The 17,564-nt window shown below is 36.4% G+C and overlaps 1 protein-coding gene across 9 annotated transcripts in view; it reads right to left on the reverse strand.

Annotated features, from left to right (window-relative positions):
- The window catches only part of Nsd1 (nuclear receptor binding SET domain protein 1), a 156,292-nt gene that overhangs the window by 106,542 nt on the left and 32,186 nt on the right, over positions 1-17,564 (reverse strand). For all 9 annotated transcript variants that reach the window (XM_047555064.1, XM_047555060.1, XM_047555062.1 and 6 more), the window contains one exon: positions 9,022-9,157. In XM_047555064.1, the coding sequence (XP_047411020.1) occupies positions 9,022-9,157 (136 nt within the window). The remainder of the gene's footprint in view (positions 1-9,021; positions 9,158-17,564) is intronic.

Below are 17,564 nucleotides of genomic sequence, written 5' to 3' on the forward strand. Positions count from 1 at the left end.
AAATAAAGAGTACTAGGAATGCAGCTTAGTGGTAGTGTACCTGTGTATAAAGACCAGTACCAAATAAAGATAAAGTACATTTGCATGGCTGGGGACATCACTCAGTTGGTAGAGTGCTTGCCTAGCAAGCAAAAGGCCCTGGATTTGATCCCCAGCACCACAAAAAAAAAAAAAAAAAAGTATATTTGCAAGTAAAGAGGGATAACAGAATAAATATGCTTAAATTCTCCTCTATTCAAATCTAATCTTAAATCTATAATAAAAATTTTTAGGCAGAAAGAACAACACAGCTCTGTAGGTATGCCACAAAGTTTTGGAAGCTGGAAAGTAGGTGGAAAATATTATATGAGCTCATTTAACAAAACCCTATGTCAATGAGCAAAGCTAAAACCCAACCATATTTATACCACAGCATCCTGAAAGGGCCCAGAAACTGGCAACATCTGGTACCTTTAGTGTCTGGATGATGAAATACAGATGTTGAAAGTTATCAAGCAGTTTATTTCTTTACTACAAACCACCAGATCCTCCTAGAGGACAGAGGTTATTCCACTAGAGAGTAAAATAAGAAGTTTCTAGATTAAGCAACACTAAGCATAGTCTAGGAATATGAATGTACAACAAAAAGGGAGGGAATGAGTGAACTGAATTCTAAAACTATCTAGTCATCTCCCCAGTTTGCTCCCAGAGCACTGAAAGCCAGATTCTTCTCAAAGAAATCTCAGAAAAAACAGAGAGAACACCAACAAAAACATGGGGGAGGAGTCATTTACAAGGAAAATTAAAGACTGAGAAGCACCACACACTCACAAATGCCAATATGCTTCTTAGTCCTCATATTTGAACATATTTTATGTTTGAGGAAAGCCTCAAACACAAAAGATAAAGAACTTCCCCATACTAGAAGAGAAAGAAAATGAACAAAGGTAAATTAGTAAACAAAGAGCTAGAATCATTGCTCGTGTCACAGTCTTTGTCTAGCACACTCAAGGCCCCACTGAATCCTTAGTACCTTAAAAAAAAAAAAAAAAAAAGTCAGGTATGGTGGCACACACCTGTAATTCCAGCAATTTGGGAGGTTAGGGTTAGAGGATCACCAAGTTTGAGATCAGTCTTAGCAACTTAGTCAGACCCTCAAACATAGCAAAGCCCTGTCTCAAAATTAAACAATAAAAAGGACTGAGAATGTAGATTAGTGATTATGTACCCTTAGTGATTATGTACCCTTAGGTTCAATCCCCATCCAAAAGTAAAAAAGAACTGGAATAGACAATGTACAAAGAAGAAAATGTCTTAAAAGCTATCATTAATATTCTCAGAAATAAAAAAGGATATTGCATTGATAAAATAGAATGCAGAGAACAAAAAGGAATTTTGAAAATTACAAAACAAAACTCAGAAAAGGGTCTAAAGACAAAGTTGAGGAAATCTCTAAATAAAGAATAAAAATGCAACAAAGAAGAAAGAAGATGAAAAAAATCATTAAGTTCAGTACTGGAAGGTCAACATTTGAATAAGAGTCACAGAACAAGACTAAACTGAGTCAAGGAAAGAGTCCAAGAAATAACTAGACAACATCCCAGAACTAAAACACCTAAATGAGTAAGAGGACCCACTAAGTAACCTGTATAATAAATGAAAACAAAATATACCAGGGACAGCCTTGTGAACTATAGGGACCAACAAATTAGACTATATGCACTCAGAATAAAAGGACAAGAGTCATATATAAAAGGGAATCAGATTATCTCAGTCACATACGAGAAGATAATGGAGCAGTAACTTCAAAATTCTGATGAAAAGTGATTTCCAGAGCTAGGGATAGACTCAGTGGTACAGCATTTTACAAGCTTGTGTGGGGCCCTGGGTTCAATCCCCAGCATTAACCCCACACAAAAACAAAAAAATCAATCATTTCCAACCTAGTAACAGGTATCAGCCAAACTATCAAATACATATTAAGAAAATAAAGACATATTCAGATAAAGCAAATCTCAAAAAAAATTTACCTTTCTCAGAAAACAATTTACTCTATATTCAAAATGGGAATCTTACACAACAGAGAGCTGATGGCAATCTTCAAGGTGGTTGTTCACCAGGCACAAAGAGTAACTCAAATGAACTATATAATATCTAAGAATCTAGGGAGAAGCTGGGAATGGTGGCACAAGCCTATAATCCCAGCAACTGCAAGAACCCACCAAGGCAGGAAGATTACAAATTCAAGGCCAGTCTCAGCAATTTAGCAAGGTCCTAAGCAAGACACTGTCTCAAAACTAAAATAAAAAGGCTGGGATGTGGTTGAATGGTTAAGCACCCCTGGGCTCAATCCCCAGGACCAAAAGAAACAAACAAACAAACAAAAAAAAAACAAGGAATGTAGGGTAAGACTTCCTCAAGATAAGAAAAATGACAAATTATCTGATGTATCAAATCATGTGGAGAATATAAAAAATTAGCAGGGTGTGGTGGTATGTACCTGTAATCCCAGCAACTGAGGAGGCTAACATAGGAGGATCATAAATTCAAAGCCAACCTCAGCAATTCAGTGAGGCCCCAATAAGCAACTTAATGAGACCTTGTCTCAAAAATACATACATACATACACACATATATATATATATATATATATATATATATATATATATTTTTTTTTTTTTTTTTTTTTTGGTGGTGCTGGGGATTGAACCCAGGACCTTGTGTTTGCAAGGCAAGCACTCTACCAACTGAGCTATATCCCCAGCCCAAAAATACATATATTAAAAAAGAGAGAGAGCGAGAGATCTGGGGATGTAGTTCAGAGACAGACTCCCCCCGGGTTAAATCACTAAACAAACAAAAATCTAGCACAGTTTTACTCTAAAAACAGCTAAGTACACAGGATACTAAGAACCCTCCCCCTTCTCTCATTCTCTGTGGTAATTGCAAGAAAAAGAAAATAAGGAGAGAAAAGGCTATAAAGGCAAAGTAAGTACTACATGACTCAGCTATGTGTACTGTTAACGTAAGGTACAAACCAAACTAAACTCCTAACCAAAATTATAATAAGATAGAAGGATGATGAAGTTGGAGTGGGAAACATAAAAATCCAAAGGAATGGAACTCTGAGATTCAGAAGTATCAAGAAGATCCAGCTAAAAGAGCTGAAAGTACTTTGGGGAAGGAACAGCAAGAGCAGACTGTTTTCTTAAAATATCTACTTGACATTTTAATTTGTAAGCACTGAATCTGATTTAAAAAAAAAAAAATACTTAAAAGGGGCATGGATGGCTCAGTAGAACACCTGCCTAGCATGAACCAGTCAAGGTTTGATCCCTAGCAACATACACACACACACACACACACACACACACACACAGAAATGTTTTAGCCTGATGCAGTAGTGCACACCTATAATCCCAGTGACTCAGGAAGCCGAGGCAGGAAGATTCCAAGTTTAAAATAATCACAATATAAACACTAGGGTGTTTTTTTTTTTAATTTTTACACTGATATCAATTAAAAATCAATTGGTGCCAAGTAGTAATTCCTTGAATCTAAGTGTACATGGGTGTTCTTCAACTTTCCCCTAGGTGTGAAATTTTCTAAATAAAAAGTTGGAGGAGAGAATTACACTGGTGAAAACAAGTCAAATATTAATAGTGGTCATAGTTTCAGTGTGGTGGACGGCAGGATTATTTTGACAGTAGCCATCCAACATTTACTATGTTGGGCAGTGGCAATGGCAAAACTGGTGGTTCTACTAGGTTTCTGTCATAAAGGAGATGAACAGAAAAACGAGGTTAGAGGAAAAATAACCAAGAACTATTAAGAGCACTAATTAAGCTTACCAACATTTGATTGACTAACAGTTTATTATAAACTATAAGGATAAGAAAACAAAAATTAAAAATACAAAGAGGCCAGGCATGATGGTGCATGCCTATAATCCCAGCAGCTCAGGAGGCTGAGACAGGAGGATCTTGAGTTCAAAGCCAGCCTCGCAAAAGCAAGGTGCTAAGCAACTCAGTGAAACCCTGTCTCTAAATAAAATACATACCATTTGTTTACAATAAAAATAAATTTAAAAAATTAAAAAATAAAAAAATTTTTAAAAATACAAAATAGGGTTCAGGATGTGGCTCAGTGGTCAAGTTCAATCCCCAGTATGTGGCTGAGTTCAATCCCCAGTATCACCTGCCCAAAAAAAAAAAAAAACCCAGTAACTTAGGAGACCTGTGGGAGGGGTCAAACTAAGACCTCATGTCAAACTAAAAAAAGGTCCAGATCCGTAGCTCAGTTGTAAAGCACCTCTGGGTTCAATCAACGGTATCATTTAAAAAAAAAAAAAAAAAAAAAAAAAAGAACTTTTTTTTTTTTTTTGATGGATCTATTTAGACAAGTTTTACTATTTCTCTAATAGGGAGCTATTTAAAGTCACCTTTTCTGGGAAGCTTATTTAAATTTCAAAAAATAATATTAATCTTTTATATACCCCCAAAACATGGTATCTTCCTGCCAGCAGTAGCTCGTGTGACCACATTCTTGACTTATAAAATAGGCCAGATAGGAATTTTCAAGTATCCTATATTAGACCTACAATCACCAGTACCCTCAGGAATCCCTTAATATTAACACTAGAAGGGTGCTCTTCCTCCCATGAAGGCCATACTCTTACATCAGTATGTATCCCTTCTGTATTCCTTCTCAGAATCCTTATAGTCTGATCCCATGTGTTTAGTCTCAGTCTATTTCCAGTATAGTCAGTACTTCTCAGCAGGACTAACTGTATTATCAATACTATTTTTTGTTTCTTTCCTTGCAGTGGTAAGGATCAAACCCAAGGCCTTCCACATACTTGGCAAGTTCTCTACCACTGAGTTACATCCCCAACCCCAAACAATTCCATTTTAAAACTCTATCTGAATCTCATATACCTCTTTAGTTATAACACCTTCCCTTCTCCTCATTTCCCTCAAACTAGTCTGATTCAATTTCTGCCACAACTGAACCACCAAAAAGTTTGTGGTGTCTATTTCCTTATAACAAATGGACATTTTATGTCTAGGCAATATTCAACAAAACTGAACATTTCTTCCTTAAAATATTCTAGTCACCAGATACCACATTCTTCAGGTTTTCTTCTACCTAAGTTTTTTTCTTTTGGAGGAGGGGGATGCCTGGGGAGGGGGGATACTGGGGATTGAACCCAAGGGTGCCCTATGGCTGAACTACACCCCCAATCCTTTTTAATTATACTTTGAGATAGGGTCTTGCTAAATTGCCCAGGCTGGTCTTGAACTTGCACTCTTCCTGCCTCAAACTGCCAAGTATATGGGATTACAGGTGTGCACGCATGGCACTCAGCCTCAGTCTTTTTCATTTCTTTTGCAAGCTTAGTCTCCTCAATAATAGACTTCAACTGTTAGCTGCCTCAAAGTCACCCTTTTTGTCAATGCATATTTTGTACAAAGGCAATCTCAATCAAGCTTTCCCATGGCTCCAACCAATAGGAAAAAGTAGAAGGTACTTCTGATTTACAGATGTTCCACCAAAACGTGGGAGGTATCTGTATCTGAAATATAGAAACATGAGGCTAGGAACCTTGAGATTTCATGCTCCCTCACTCCCCATTATCCATCTATTACAAGGATAAATTTTATATCCTAAATAATTCTTTGCCATTTGAAACTTCCATCTCACCTTTAATCAATGTGCTGACTGATGCTTTTTTTTTTTTTTTTTTTTCTTTCCTTTGCGGTGCTGGGGATTGAACCCAGGGCCTTGTGCTTGCAAGGCAAGCACTCTACCAACTAAGCTATATCCCCAGCCCACCTGACTGATGTTTTTAACTATCCCTCTTATTTATGTCCCTTCCAGTTCATTTTCCACATTGCAGCCAGAGTGAACTTTTAAAAAGCAAAGCTTAGATATCAAACTCTGCTCATAGACTTTTGAGGTATACCATTCTTCTAACAATAAAATATGAAATGTTTAAAAACTCTACAAGCACTGCATGTTAGGGCATATATCTACATTCAAGCCTCACATACTGCCACCCCTCATTACTCTGTGGCCTGCAGATCTCTCAGGGCCACAGCATGTATTATATTCTGTTCCTGTAGTCTTTTCCTCCTCTACACATTTAAATCTAATTCATTGTTTGAGTCTCAGATCAAAGATAACATTACTGTGCTTGCCTAGTATAAGCAAGGTCTGAGATTCAATCTCAACACCAAAAAACATACAAAAAAAAAAAAAAAAAATGTTACTAGCAAAACTACTTTAGAATACTTCCAGACCAAGAGCCCAGGTTAAATGCCCCTGCTATATCATTGATTACACACCAAAATTTATCCTTGGACACAATTCTCAGTTAAGTAATATGTATTTTATTATTACCTAGTGCCTTATCTCTTTTATTAGACTCTAATTTCCCATGAGGGCAAGCAGGATTGATGTACTTTGCCAACTACTGGATCTTAGCACCTAGCACAGCATTCAACCACTACCATGTACATACATAGCATGAACTTAACTAGTATGCATAAAGAACACCAGAGGTGAAGAGAAACAACACAATGAATATGAAAGGACAAGGAGGTTAGAAGAAAAGGAGGACTGAAAGAATTCTCTATTAGCAGAAAAGAAGTGTCCAAACAAGCTGAAGAATAAGATATTGGATTTTGTTTGAAGGGGTACAAATCAAACCCACAACCTCACACATAGTAGGCAAGCAAGCACTCTACCACTGAGCTACATCTCCAGCCCCAGGATCAGTTTTTTGTTTTTGTTTAATTTATAATTTTTTAGTTGTAGGAGGACACAATACCTTTATTTTATTTTTATGTGGTGCAGAGGACCAAACCCAGGGTCTCATCTATACTAGGCAAGTGCTCTACCACTGAGCCACAACCCCAGCTTCCCCAGGATCAGTTTTTAAAACAATGAACTTTATAAAGGTCTCTGGGGAAACTCAATATTCAATATTCAAAATATAAAGGTGGGGAGGTGTAACTCTGAATTTGAGCATAGCCTTAGCATACATAAGGCCTTGATTTTGATCCAACACACTCCCAAAAAATTATTTTCAACTTATAAAACCGAATTCAGCGATCTCAACTTGGACAATGTATGTACATGTATGTATGAATGTGTGTATGAATTGTCTTTGTAACAACATGAAATCTTTCATATAATTGTATTTGTAAAAATAACCTAGGGGGCTGGGGAGATAGCTCAGTTGGTAAAGTGTTTGCCTTACAAGCACAGGGCCCTGGGTTCGATCCCCAGCACTGCAAAAAAATAAAAATAATAATAATAACCTAAATATTAATCAAGAGGGGACTAAGTTAAAGTACAACATATTCAGAAAGTAGGAAAATATTCAACTGTAAAAAAGAATAAGGAAATTTCCAATGCACCAATATGGAAAAATTTGTAAGAAATTAGAAAAGAAAGTTACAAAATACATGTGCAACATGCAACTTTTATGTTAAAATAGAAAGGGGGGAGAATAAAATATGTAATAGGATTTACATTAAAACAAAAAAACTGAAAAGGTACATTACTAATAACTGGTTATTGATACAAAGAAAGAATGGGATACATGACAGCAAAAGAGGAAATGAGTTGTGTCTTGTTTTGTTTTAACATAAGACTTGTTCAAAAACGACATTTTAGCCAAGGCACAGTGATGCATTCCTATAATCCCAAACACTTGAAAGTCTGAGGCAGGAGGATTGCAGGTTCAAAGCCAGCCTCAGCAACTTAGTGAGGCCCTAAGCAACATAGCAAAACCCTGTCTCAAAATAAAAAATTAAACTAAATTTGTATTTTTTAAAAATATTTTTAGTTATTGATGAACCCTTATTTCATTTATTTACATGCAGTGCTGAGAATCAAACCCAGTGACTCACATATGCTACACATATGCTCTACCTGAGCTACAACTCCAGCCCCTAAATTCATATATTAAAAACAATAAAATCACAAGTCATCTTAATAGAGAAGAGTTTAAGATCAAGTTTCAGTCATCCTTACAGCAATTTAAAGAGAAGGTGCCTCACATTCAAGTAGATGAACCAAGTAAAAACCTACAGTAATTAAAGGAACTACTTCGAGATTTAAAAATTTAAAACATAAGCATTATTTATAACCGTTTCAGCTTTGAAATTATCAAAAATTATACAAAACTGAAAACCAAAATTGAAACATAAATACACTGAAATAATATTCTGGACAATGTAAATTGTGGGTAAATAGTCTAACATTTTAGTAGTATCTAGAATGAGCATTTTTAAATCTTTCAGCAAAACAATCTTTTTATTTGAAGGCTATACTTAAGACATACTTTATTTGGGTAAAATAATTATAAGATTAGTTTAACAAACTTTGTTAAGTACATGTTCAATGTACAAAACTACAAATAAAATGTAAAAAATAAAACAGATGCACACAAACTCCCACCACATGGTATATATATCAAAATTATATCTATTTATACTTAAATATTTGTATTAAAATTCTTTACAAACTCAGATTTTCCCCTTCACAGTATTTTTTCTAGTTTTTTTAAATTTGTTGTTTTTAGTTATACATGACAATTTAGAATGTATTTTGACGTACTATACATACATGAAGTGTAACTTCTCATTCTTGTGGTTGTACATGATGTGGAGTTACTCTGGTTGTATACTCACATATGAGCATGGGAAAGTTACGTCTGATTCATTCTACTGTCTTTCCTATTTTTATCCCTCCTCCCTTCCCTTCATTCCCCTTTGTCTAATCCAATGAACTTTTATTCTTCCCTCCTTGCCCCTTACTGTGTTAGCATCTGTGTATCAGAGAGAACAATGGACTGTGCAAAATAAACTTTTAACAAGATAAAATAAATTAATAACAATTTATTCATAAAATTCTCAAAGGAATAAATGGACTATTGCTAAAGAAAACAAAAACGGATTTATACTAAAGGCAACTGCAACTTATAACTCCATCATCTATTTTAAACTATACAATCAACTGCCAAGTTATTACCTTTCATTTTTGAGTGCGTATTAATCAATGGATCAGAACAAATCCTGCAGGGCCACCATGGGCGTCTCTTGAATTTTGCCCAAATGAGATCTCCAACTTCATACTTCAGAGGTGTAGACTTTTTCTTGGGTTGACACTTTAGATAGACAAAACATGGAGCATCAGTAAGAATCAAACCTTGTGAAACAGTATCATCTTACTATTTAGCCTTCAGAATAGGCAATGACTAAAAATTCAGATGAAAACACCATAGCTAGGCAACTATGACAAAATAAAACTAACTTACTTTGCTATGTTGTTCACAACATAGCCCTTTACAAATATAAATTCTCAATATATATTTGGTTTATAAAATTACTCTATCCACAGACTTAAATGTAAGTTATTTTGATTCAGAATCAAAAAACTGAAATAGCCAGCTGCAGTGGTACACGCCTGTAATCCCAGCAGCTCAGGAGGCTGAGGCATGAGGATCGAGAGTTCAAAGCCAGGCTCAGCAACAGTAAGGCACTAAGCAATTCAGTGAGATCCTGTCTCTAAATAAAATACAAAATAGGACTGTGGAGAATGTGGCTCAGCAATTGAGTGCCTCTGAGTTCAATCACGGTACCACCTCCAAAAAAAAAAAACCCTGAAATAATGAAATCATACCAAGACCTTCCATCACAACATCAAGGAGAAAAAATATTCTCTACCCTTCAAAAACAGATATTTCTATTAGCTAGTTTATGGTAACGCTGTTATGAAAAAAATCTTAAAAATTATTATAGGTTAAGCTCTAGTTATGTCAATGTAACTGACATGGTTTGTACCAGGACATGCAGGGGAAGATATGCAGAAGACTGCACTGCTCGACTCCAAAGGAAATCATTCATTATGCAGAGACACTGACAGAATCTTTCTTCAAAATCAATATGCCTAATTGATCTAACTAACTCCATTCCAGCTAACCCATACCCAGGCTTTTAATACCCCACAAATAGTATAAATCTCCCGCCATAAAAAGTGACATTTGCAGGGCACAGTGGTGCATGCCTGCAATCCCAGAGGCTCAGAAGGCTTAGGTAAGAGGATCAGGAGTCCAAAGCCAGCCTCAGCAACTTAGCAAGACCCTATCTCTAATTTTTTTTTTTTTTTTTTAAAGAAATGTCTGTTCAGGTCTTTTGTCCCTTTTAATTCATTTTTATTGTAAACAAATGGGATACATTGTTTCTCTGTTTGTACATGAAGTAGAGGTATACCATTTGTGTAATCATGCATTTACCTAGGGTAATAGTTTTTGATTCATGTGGTTTTTTTCTTCCCCCCACCACTCCCCGCCCTTATCCCTCTATAGAGTCCCTCCTTCCTCCATTCTTGTCCCCTTCCCACCCTCTATATGTGTCATCATCCGCTTATCAGTGAGATCATTTGTCCTTTGTTTTTTTGAGATTGGCTTATCTCACTTAGCATGATATTTTCCAACCCTATCTCTAAATAAAATATAAAAAAGGTCTGGGGATGTGACTCAGTGGTTAAGCACCTTTGGGCTCAAACCTTGGTACTGGGCGGGAAAAAAAGGAAGTCGCTTTTATTTTTTCTCTGGTACCCAAGGACACTACCACAGAGCTACATTTATCAACAGCGCCCTTTTTTTTTTTTTTTTTTGTCTTGTTAAGTTGCCCAAGCTGGCCTCTCAGCCTCCTAAACAATTGCTATTACAGGAATGTACCACAACACCAGGCAAGAAGACAGTTTTGTGGGAATTTTGTTTTGTTTTGCAGTACTACGGATTAAACCCAGGGCCTAGAAAGTGCTGGGCAAGTGTCCCACCACAGAGTTACAGTCCCAGCTCTATTTATTTTAAGACAAGTCCTCATTAAATTGTCCTGCCTGACCTCAAACTTGAGATACTCTTGCCTTCGTCTCCCAAGTAACTGGAATGATAGGAGTGCACCACCCAGTCCAGCTTAGTTATGTATTTATTAATAAGCCTGCGCTTCTAATATGTTATATCACAAAGGAAATTCCAAGTATACTGAGGTATTTCTATGTGGCCCAAAAGAAATATCTAGGATACTTGGACTCCTCTGTTTGTTTATTCAAAGGAGACATAAAAAATATTATAATTTTTTGTGTGATGTCTTAAAAAGGGCTTGGTAAGCTCCTCCATCAGACTCAATCCTACCTACTTAATGCTTAAACAGCATCTACCTGGCCCAAATTAAATATTCAATAAAAAGTGTGTTGAATGAACTCATCCAAATAATTCAAATAAATGATGGATAATTCAAAAAGATTGGGCTAATTCAATGATGTGTAAATTACCATTCAAAACTAAGACTCAGCTGGGCATGGTGGTACTGTCTATGATCCCAATGGCTCAGGAGGCTGAGGCAGGAGAATCACAAGTTCAAAGCCAGCCTCACAACTTAGTGAAGCCCTAAGCAACTCAGCGAGACTCTGCAACTAAATAAAATACAAAAAAGGGCTGAGGGTGTGGCTCAGTGGTAAAGTGTCTCTGATTCAATCCCCAGAACAAAAAATAAAAAAACTGGAACAGAAATAAGGCTAAGTTAGTACAACATGCTGGTGTGTTACCAATAGTCATTAAAAACTATGACAAGAATGTGGGCAGCTTGGGCGAGGTGTGGGCAAGGCTGAGGCAGGAGCATCCCAAATTTGAGGTCAGCCTCTGTAAATTAAGGAGACCCTGTCTCAAAATAAAAAGGCTGAAGACATAACTCAGTGGTAGAGTTCATAGGTTCAGTCCCCAGTACTTCAAGGAAAAAACCAAAACTATTATGAAAAGTCAGAAATGATACAAAACCTCAGGAGACTAAGGCAGGAGGATGACAAGTTCTAGGCCAGCCTGAGCAGCTAAGTAAGAACCTGTCTCAAAATAAAGTAAAAAGGACGGAGAACGTAGCTCAGGGATAGAGTACACACCTGGCATGCACCACATCCTGGATTTCATCCCCAATATCATGATCCAAAAAAATAAGTTTTGGAGTCATGATTTTTTTTTCTTCCTTTTTAAACTATCTTTTTAAAAAATATTTTTAATTGTTGATAGACTTTTATTTATTCATTTATATGAGTGCTGAAAACTGAACCCAGTGGTGCCCCATACATTCGAGGCAAGTGCTCTACCACTAAGCCACAACCTCAGTCCCTAAACTGTCTTTAATTGTGACTGATTTACACAATAGGTAAAAAAAATATATAAAAAGAAGGTTATGGGTGTAGTTCAGTGGTAGAGTGCTTACCTACTCTGAGTAAGACCATGGGTTTCACTCCCAGCACCAGATAAACGCACACACACTAAGTTGCTAAACAGGTTTTTAAATTTTGCCAGCTGCTCCTCTAGTCACCTCAAGGACGCAATGTTTTTTTGTTGTTGTTTGTTTATTTTACCATACTACTAAACCCAGGGGAGTTCTACCTCTGAGCTATATCTTCAGCCCTTTTTTATATTTTTTCATTTGAAACAAAGTTGCCTGGGATGGCTTCAAACTTGCAATACTCCTGCACCAGCCTACCAAGTCACCACATCATTATGGTGCAATGTTTTAATAATACCACAGAACCTCAGGTGACTTTACAGTAGAGACCATGATCTTAGCTATTCCAGCAAGGCAGAATATCAGATAGTAGTAGTATACTATATGCTATGGTAAAATTTGCTGACTAGATTAAAAATAGTAATTTATATCAGATCACATTTCATTCAAACACATGCTATGTTTAGAAAATAACAGTAATTATTCTTAGGGAGTAAATTTATAGAAAACTCACTTTTTTTTTTACATTAAGCACTAATTTTGAAGGAAAATACTTTTCTTTATATTTAAAACTTTTATAGATATGCAGAGAGGCATAGAACTCAAACAGAGGATAGAACGAACATGTTCCCAAGAACTAATGCTCTACATGGAAGAAAGAAATGGAATAAAATAATATAATTGCTAAGGTGGAAGGGGGACGATTCTTGGGGAAGGAAATTGACTAGTTTTATCATTACTAACAAATTTCTCAGAGCAATCTTTAAGAGATAATAATAGTCAAAAAAAGCTTTGCAGGTGGAGAATGCATATTAGCATGTATAACGCCTTGGGTTCAATTCCCAGTACCACAAAAAGGCATCAGGCAAAGTGGCATTCGCCCTGTAATCCCAACTACTTAGGAGGCTAAGGTAGGAGGAAGTAAAGTTGAACGCCAGCCTAGGCCGCTTGGTGAGACCACTGCCACCCCTTTCACCATTCATCACCTCAAAAGACTTACACTACAGTGTCCACACCTCCCTCTTATAAATGGTAGTCATTATTTTTGCACACCCTCTCCGCCTAGCATTCCTTTCTTACTCCCAGGTGTCCTCAAGAAGACTTATTTCCTTGGCCAAGTGCTTCTTCCCTATACTCTATGCTTTTATTTTTATTTATATATATATATATATATATATATTTTTTTTTTTTTTTTTTTTTTTTTTTTTTTTTTTGGGTGGTGGTGGTAGTGGTAGGGATTTAACTTGGGTGTGTTTTACAATGAGTTACATCCCTTTTTAAAATTTATTTTGAGATAGAGTTTTTCTAAGTTTCCTTGGCTAGCAATCCTTCTGTCTCAGCCTCCAGAGTTGGTGGCATTATAAACATGTGCAACCAAGCAGGTTTATTCTATGCCTCTTAACTCATCGTCATATTGAATTATCAATTTATCTACTCCACCAGTCTCTAAACAAAGTATCATTCACCTTCAGAAATGGGATTATTTGCTGGGCACAGTGGCTCACACCTGTGATCCCAGCAGTTTGGGAAACTGAGGCAGAAGGATCGAGTTCAAAGGCAGCCTCAGCAAAAGCAAGGCCCTAAGCAACTCAGTGAGACCCTGTCTCTAAATAAAATACAAATTAGGGCTCGGATGTGGTTCAGTGGTCAAGTACCCAAGTGCAATTTCCAGTACCCCCTCCCAAAAAAAAAAAAGGGATCATTTTCTAAAACAAAATATAGGTTCAGTTAAAAAAAAAAAAAAAAAAAAATTTAACTGAACCAAAACAAACAAGCACGTGTCCTAAGCAGCAGAATTAGGTGCCTTACTATATCCACTAAAGCATCTATCAAAAAGTGTAAGAACCTTCATCCTTCTATTCTATTTCTTTAGTACTGGGGATTGAACTCAGGCGCACTCGGCCACCGAGCCACATCCCCAGCCCTATTTTGTATTTTATTTAGAGACAGAGTCTCACTGAGTTGCATAGTGTCTCACTTTTGCCGAGACTGGCTTTGAACTCTCGATCCTCCTGCCTAAGCCTCCTGAGACACTGGGATTACAGGCATGTGCCACTGCACCTGGCCACAAAACTCTTAATTGTCTTTAAAAAAGATAAATGATATAATTAAATACATTCACATTAAATGTCTTGACTTCTAAGATGGTCAACAACGGGGATAGCACATCAAAATTTAGTCACAGGTCAGAAGTGTAGCCAGCAACTAGGGCTAAAATAGGAGGATTCCAAGTTTGAGGTCCCTGGCAACTTAGTGATAAAACTGTTCTCAAAATAAAAAAAGCTGGGGATATAGTCCAGTGGTACACTACCCCTAGGTTTAATCCCTAGAACAGTCAGAAAGAAAGAAAGAAATTTAGTCAGAGGCTATTTAACTTCAGTTCCCTAAGCAACCTTCAGATTACGAATTACTCTCCTAGACACTTTAATGGTGGAAGAACTCTTACCATTCAAAACAAATATTTCTCTACTGTATAATGGAAGTGTTTCTTTCCCAATTATTCATCATGGGGGCATGAAATACAATTCAGACACCCAGGTATACGAATAAATTTGGGATTCAGCAAAACTGTGGAGTAACCCTTAGATTATAGAAAGCTCACTAATCAATATTCCTCAAACTGGGAATGCAGCCAGTGGTAGAGCACTTGCTAGCATATGTGAAACCATGGGTTCAATCTCCAGCACTACCAAAACAACAACAAAACTCTCTTAAACCTCTGTTGGCTTTAATTTCAATCTTTCCAAACACAAACAAAAACAAATTCACTTCTAATAGTTTGTTACTGTAAGCAACAGTTTCAGCAATTCTCAACATAAGCATTCATTAAACAGGTGTTAAGTGTTTAAAAATCATTCTAGAATCCTCAGTTCCTCATAGACTTCTCCATAAAAACGACAAAAAAACCTACCAAAAAAAAAAACCTACGATATTTCATTAAAATCAAAACTGAAGAGGTATCAATATACATCTTGACCAAATCACACACTGAACAATTAATTCTTAGTCAAGTGACTATACTAAGGGCAGCGATCTAGTCAGCTACATTTGGGCACAATACAAAGCAGACACTGTGCTGAACACTTAACATGCAATAATTTTATCTTATGACCTCATAGCAGTTTCTGACCATAGGGCTAGGAAGGCAATTCTCTCCATACTGTATATTGAGGCAGAAATTAAGTTGTTTGCCTTTGGTTCACAATAAAGGTACCAAAACAACAAAGTCATAGTTCAAACCAGACTCTACTAAAAATGTTTTTTGCATTACATCAATCTAATTCCCAGAATATAAATTTTCAAATCTGCTGAATCAGAATTTTCTTCACATGAGAATTCTATACTTTACAAAAGAATTTTCTACAATGTTTAAAATAACTTCCACCTCACCAAACTTATTGGAAGCTCAAATATTCCCCATGTGAAGAACAAATGACTAAAGTGTCTATTCACATGAAGTTACTAACACTGTTCTCTAGGAGCTGTCAATACATATGCTGGTTTGCCACCAAACCTTTCTTGAGCCAAAGAGGAAGGCACCAGCTGAAGTTTAACAGAAACAATGACATAACTGACAAAGTTCAAAAAAGCAACACTTTTAAGTGTGCCTAATTCTCATCACTTTGGTCTGAGATGAGGGAGGTGCAGTGCTGGGAATGGAACGCAGAGCCTCACAAACACTGAGCTATACTCTCAGATCTTTCATGTCATTTAAAAAAGTCACGAAATGACCTAGATGTTGAAGAGGGACTTGGTTAAATTATATAACATCAATACAAAGGGATGTGCAAATTTATACTCAAATTTTATATATATGTACACATATACAAAATAGAAAGTTTACAAAAATATATATTATGATCCCAAATTGTATAAAGACATACATTTTCACTTGTAAATATACATACAGAAAACTGGAAGGATAAAAGTCACGATAACTGAATCTCTGAATGTTATCATAAAGTTTCTTTTAACTGGTATAGAATTGACTAGATATTGAACCCAGGACCTGGTGCATACTAGGCCAGCACTTTTAAGTTCAAGGCTAGACTTGAACTGTGGATTTTCCTGCCTCAGTCTTTGGAGCAGCTGGGATTACAGACATGCTCCCAGCAAGCCTGGTATGTCAAGTGAATTTTTTGGTTCATCTAGACTTCGCAATTTTTCTACACTGAACACTTATTACTTGCATTATTTTTTCAGATACACTTTTACATTGAGACAAAATTCATATAAAACTTACCATTTTAAGAATTTACAAGTGTCTGATTTAATGGAGTTTTTCACAAATTAATATTGCATGGTATTTCTAAGTAAATTTAATGTACACTGGCTCCATAGGACAAAATAAAAATGTATGCAGAGAAATCCAACAGGGCAGACTTTCCTAGGAATAGGGTGTAAGGTGAACCAAAGAAATTAGCACTATCATCCTCCGAATTATCTTCGAAGAATCTGAAAATGTCTCTGTACCCATTTATATCATCTATAAAATGGTGATGAAGTGGGACCTACTACTCAGGGATATTGGAAGTATTGATGAGTTAAAATGCAAACCTTAGTACTTAAGTGCCAATAGCTGGATATGTGCAAGTACCATAGATTTTAGCTTACATTTATTTCATTCAAAACCTGAAATTAGAAGCATATTCTTCCTCCTCTCTACTCAAGCCTTATTCAGCCCAAAGCAGCAACAGTCAAAAATTCCATTTCACTTTGATGATCTTAACTATTAGTATTAAGCCATTATTTTGTGGTACAGTATTGTTAAAGTTATTAAAAGCACAGGCTATCAACATGGAGTCACACTTCATAGCTGTTAAAAAAGGCCTGACACATAGTAAAAACTCAAAAAACAGCTGCTCTAATATTGTTATTATTCACTATATTTGTTGGCAACTGTACATTATTTCAATTACTATAAGAACAAGATGGAGAAAATAAGCAAGAAGAATAAGTCAGGGAAGATGGTTTACACCAGTAATCTCAGCTACTCAAGAAGCTGAGGCAAGAGGATCACTTGAGCCCAGGCATTCCAGACCAGGGTAGGTAACAAACAGAGCAAGATTCCCTCTTCTTCCCCGCACCCTGCCTCCCGTACCAGGGTTTGAATCCAGGTGCAATTAACCACTGAGCCACATCCCCAGTCCTTTTTTTATATTTTATTTAGAGACAGGGTCTCGATGAATTGCTCAGTGCCTCACTAAACTGCTGAGGCTGAATTTGAACTTGAAATCTTCCTGCCTTAGTCTCCCAAACTACTAGGTTTACAGGTGTGTG

The sequence above is a fragment of the Sciurus carolinensis genome, chromosome 6, assembly GCF_902686445.1.
Source record: "Sciurus carolinensis chromosome 6, mSciCar1.2, whole genome shotgun sequence".
In the NCBI taxonomy this organism is placed as follows: domain Eukaryota; kingdom Metazoa; phylum Chordata; class Mammalia; order Rodentia; family Sciuridae; genus Sciurus; species Sciurus carolinensis.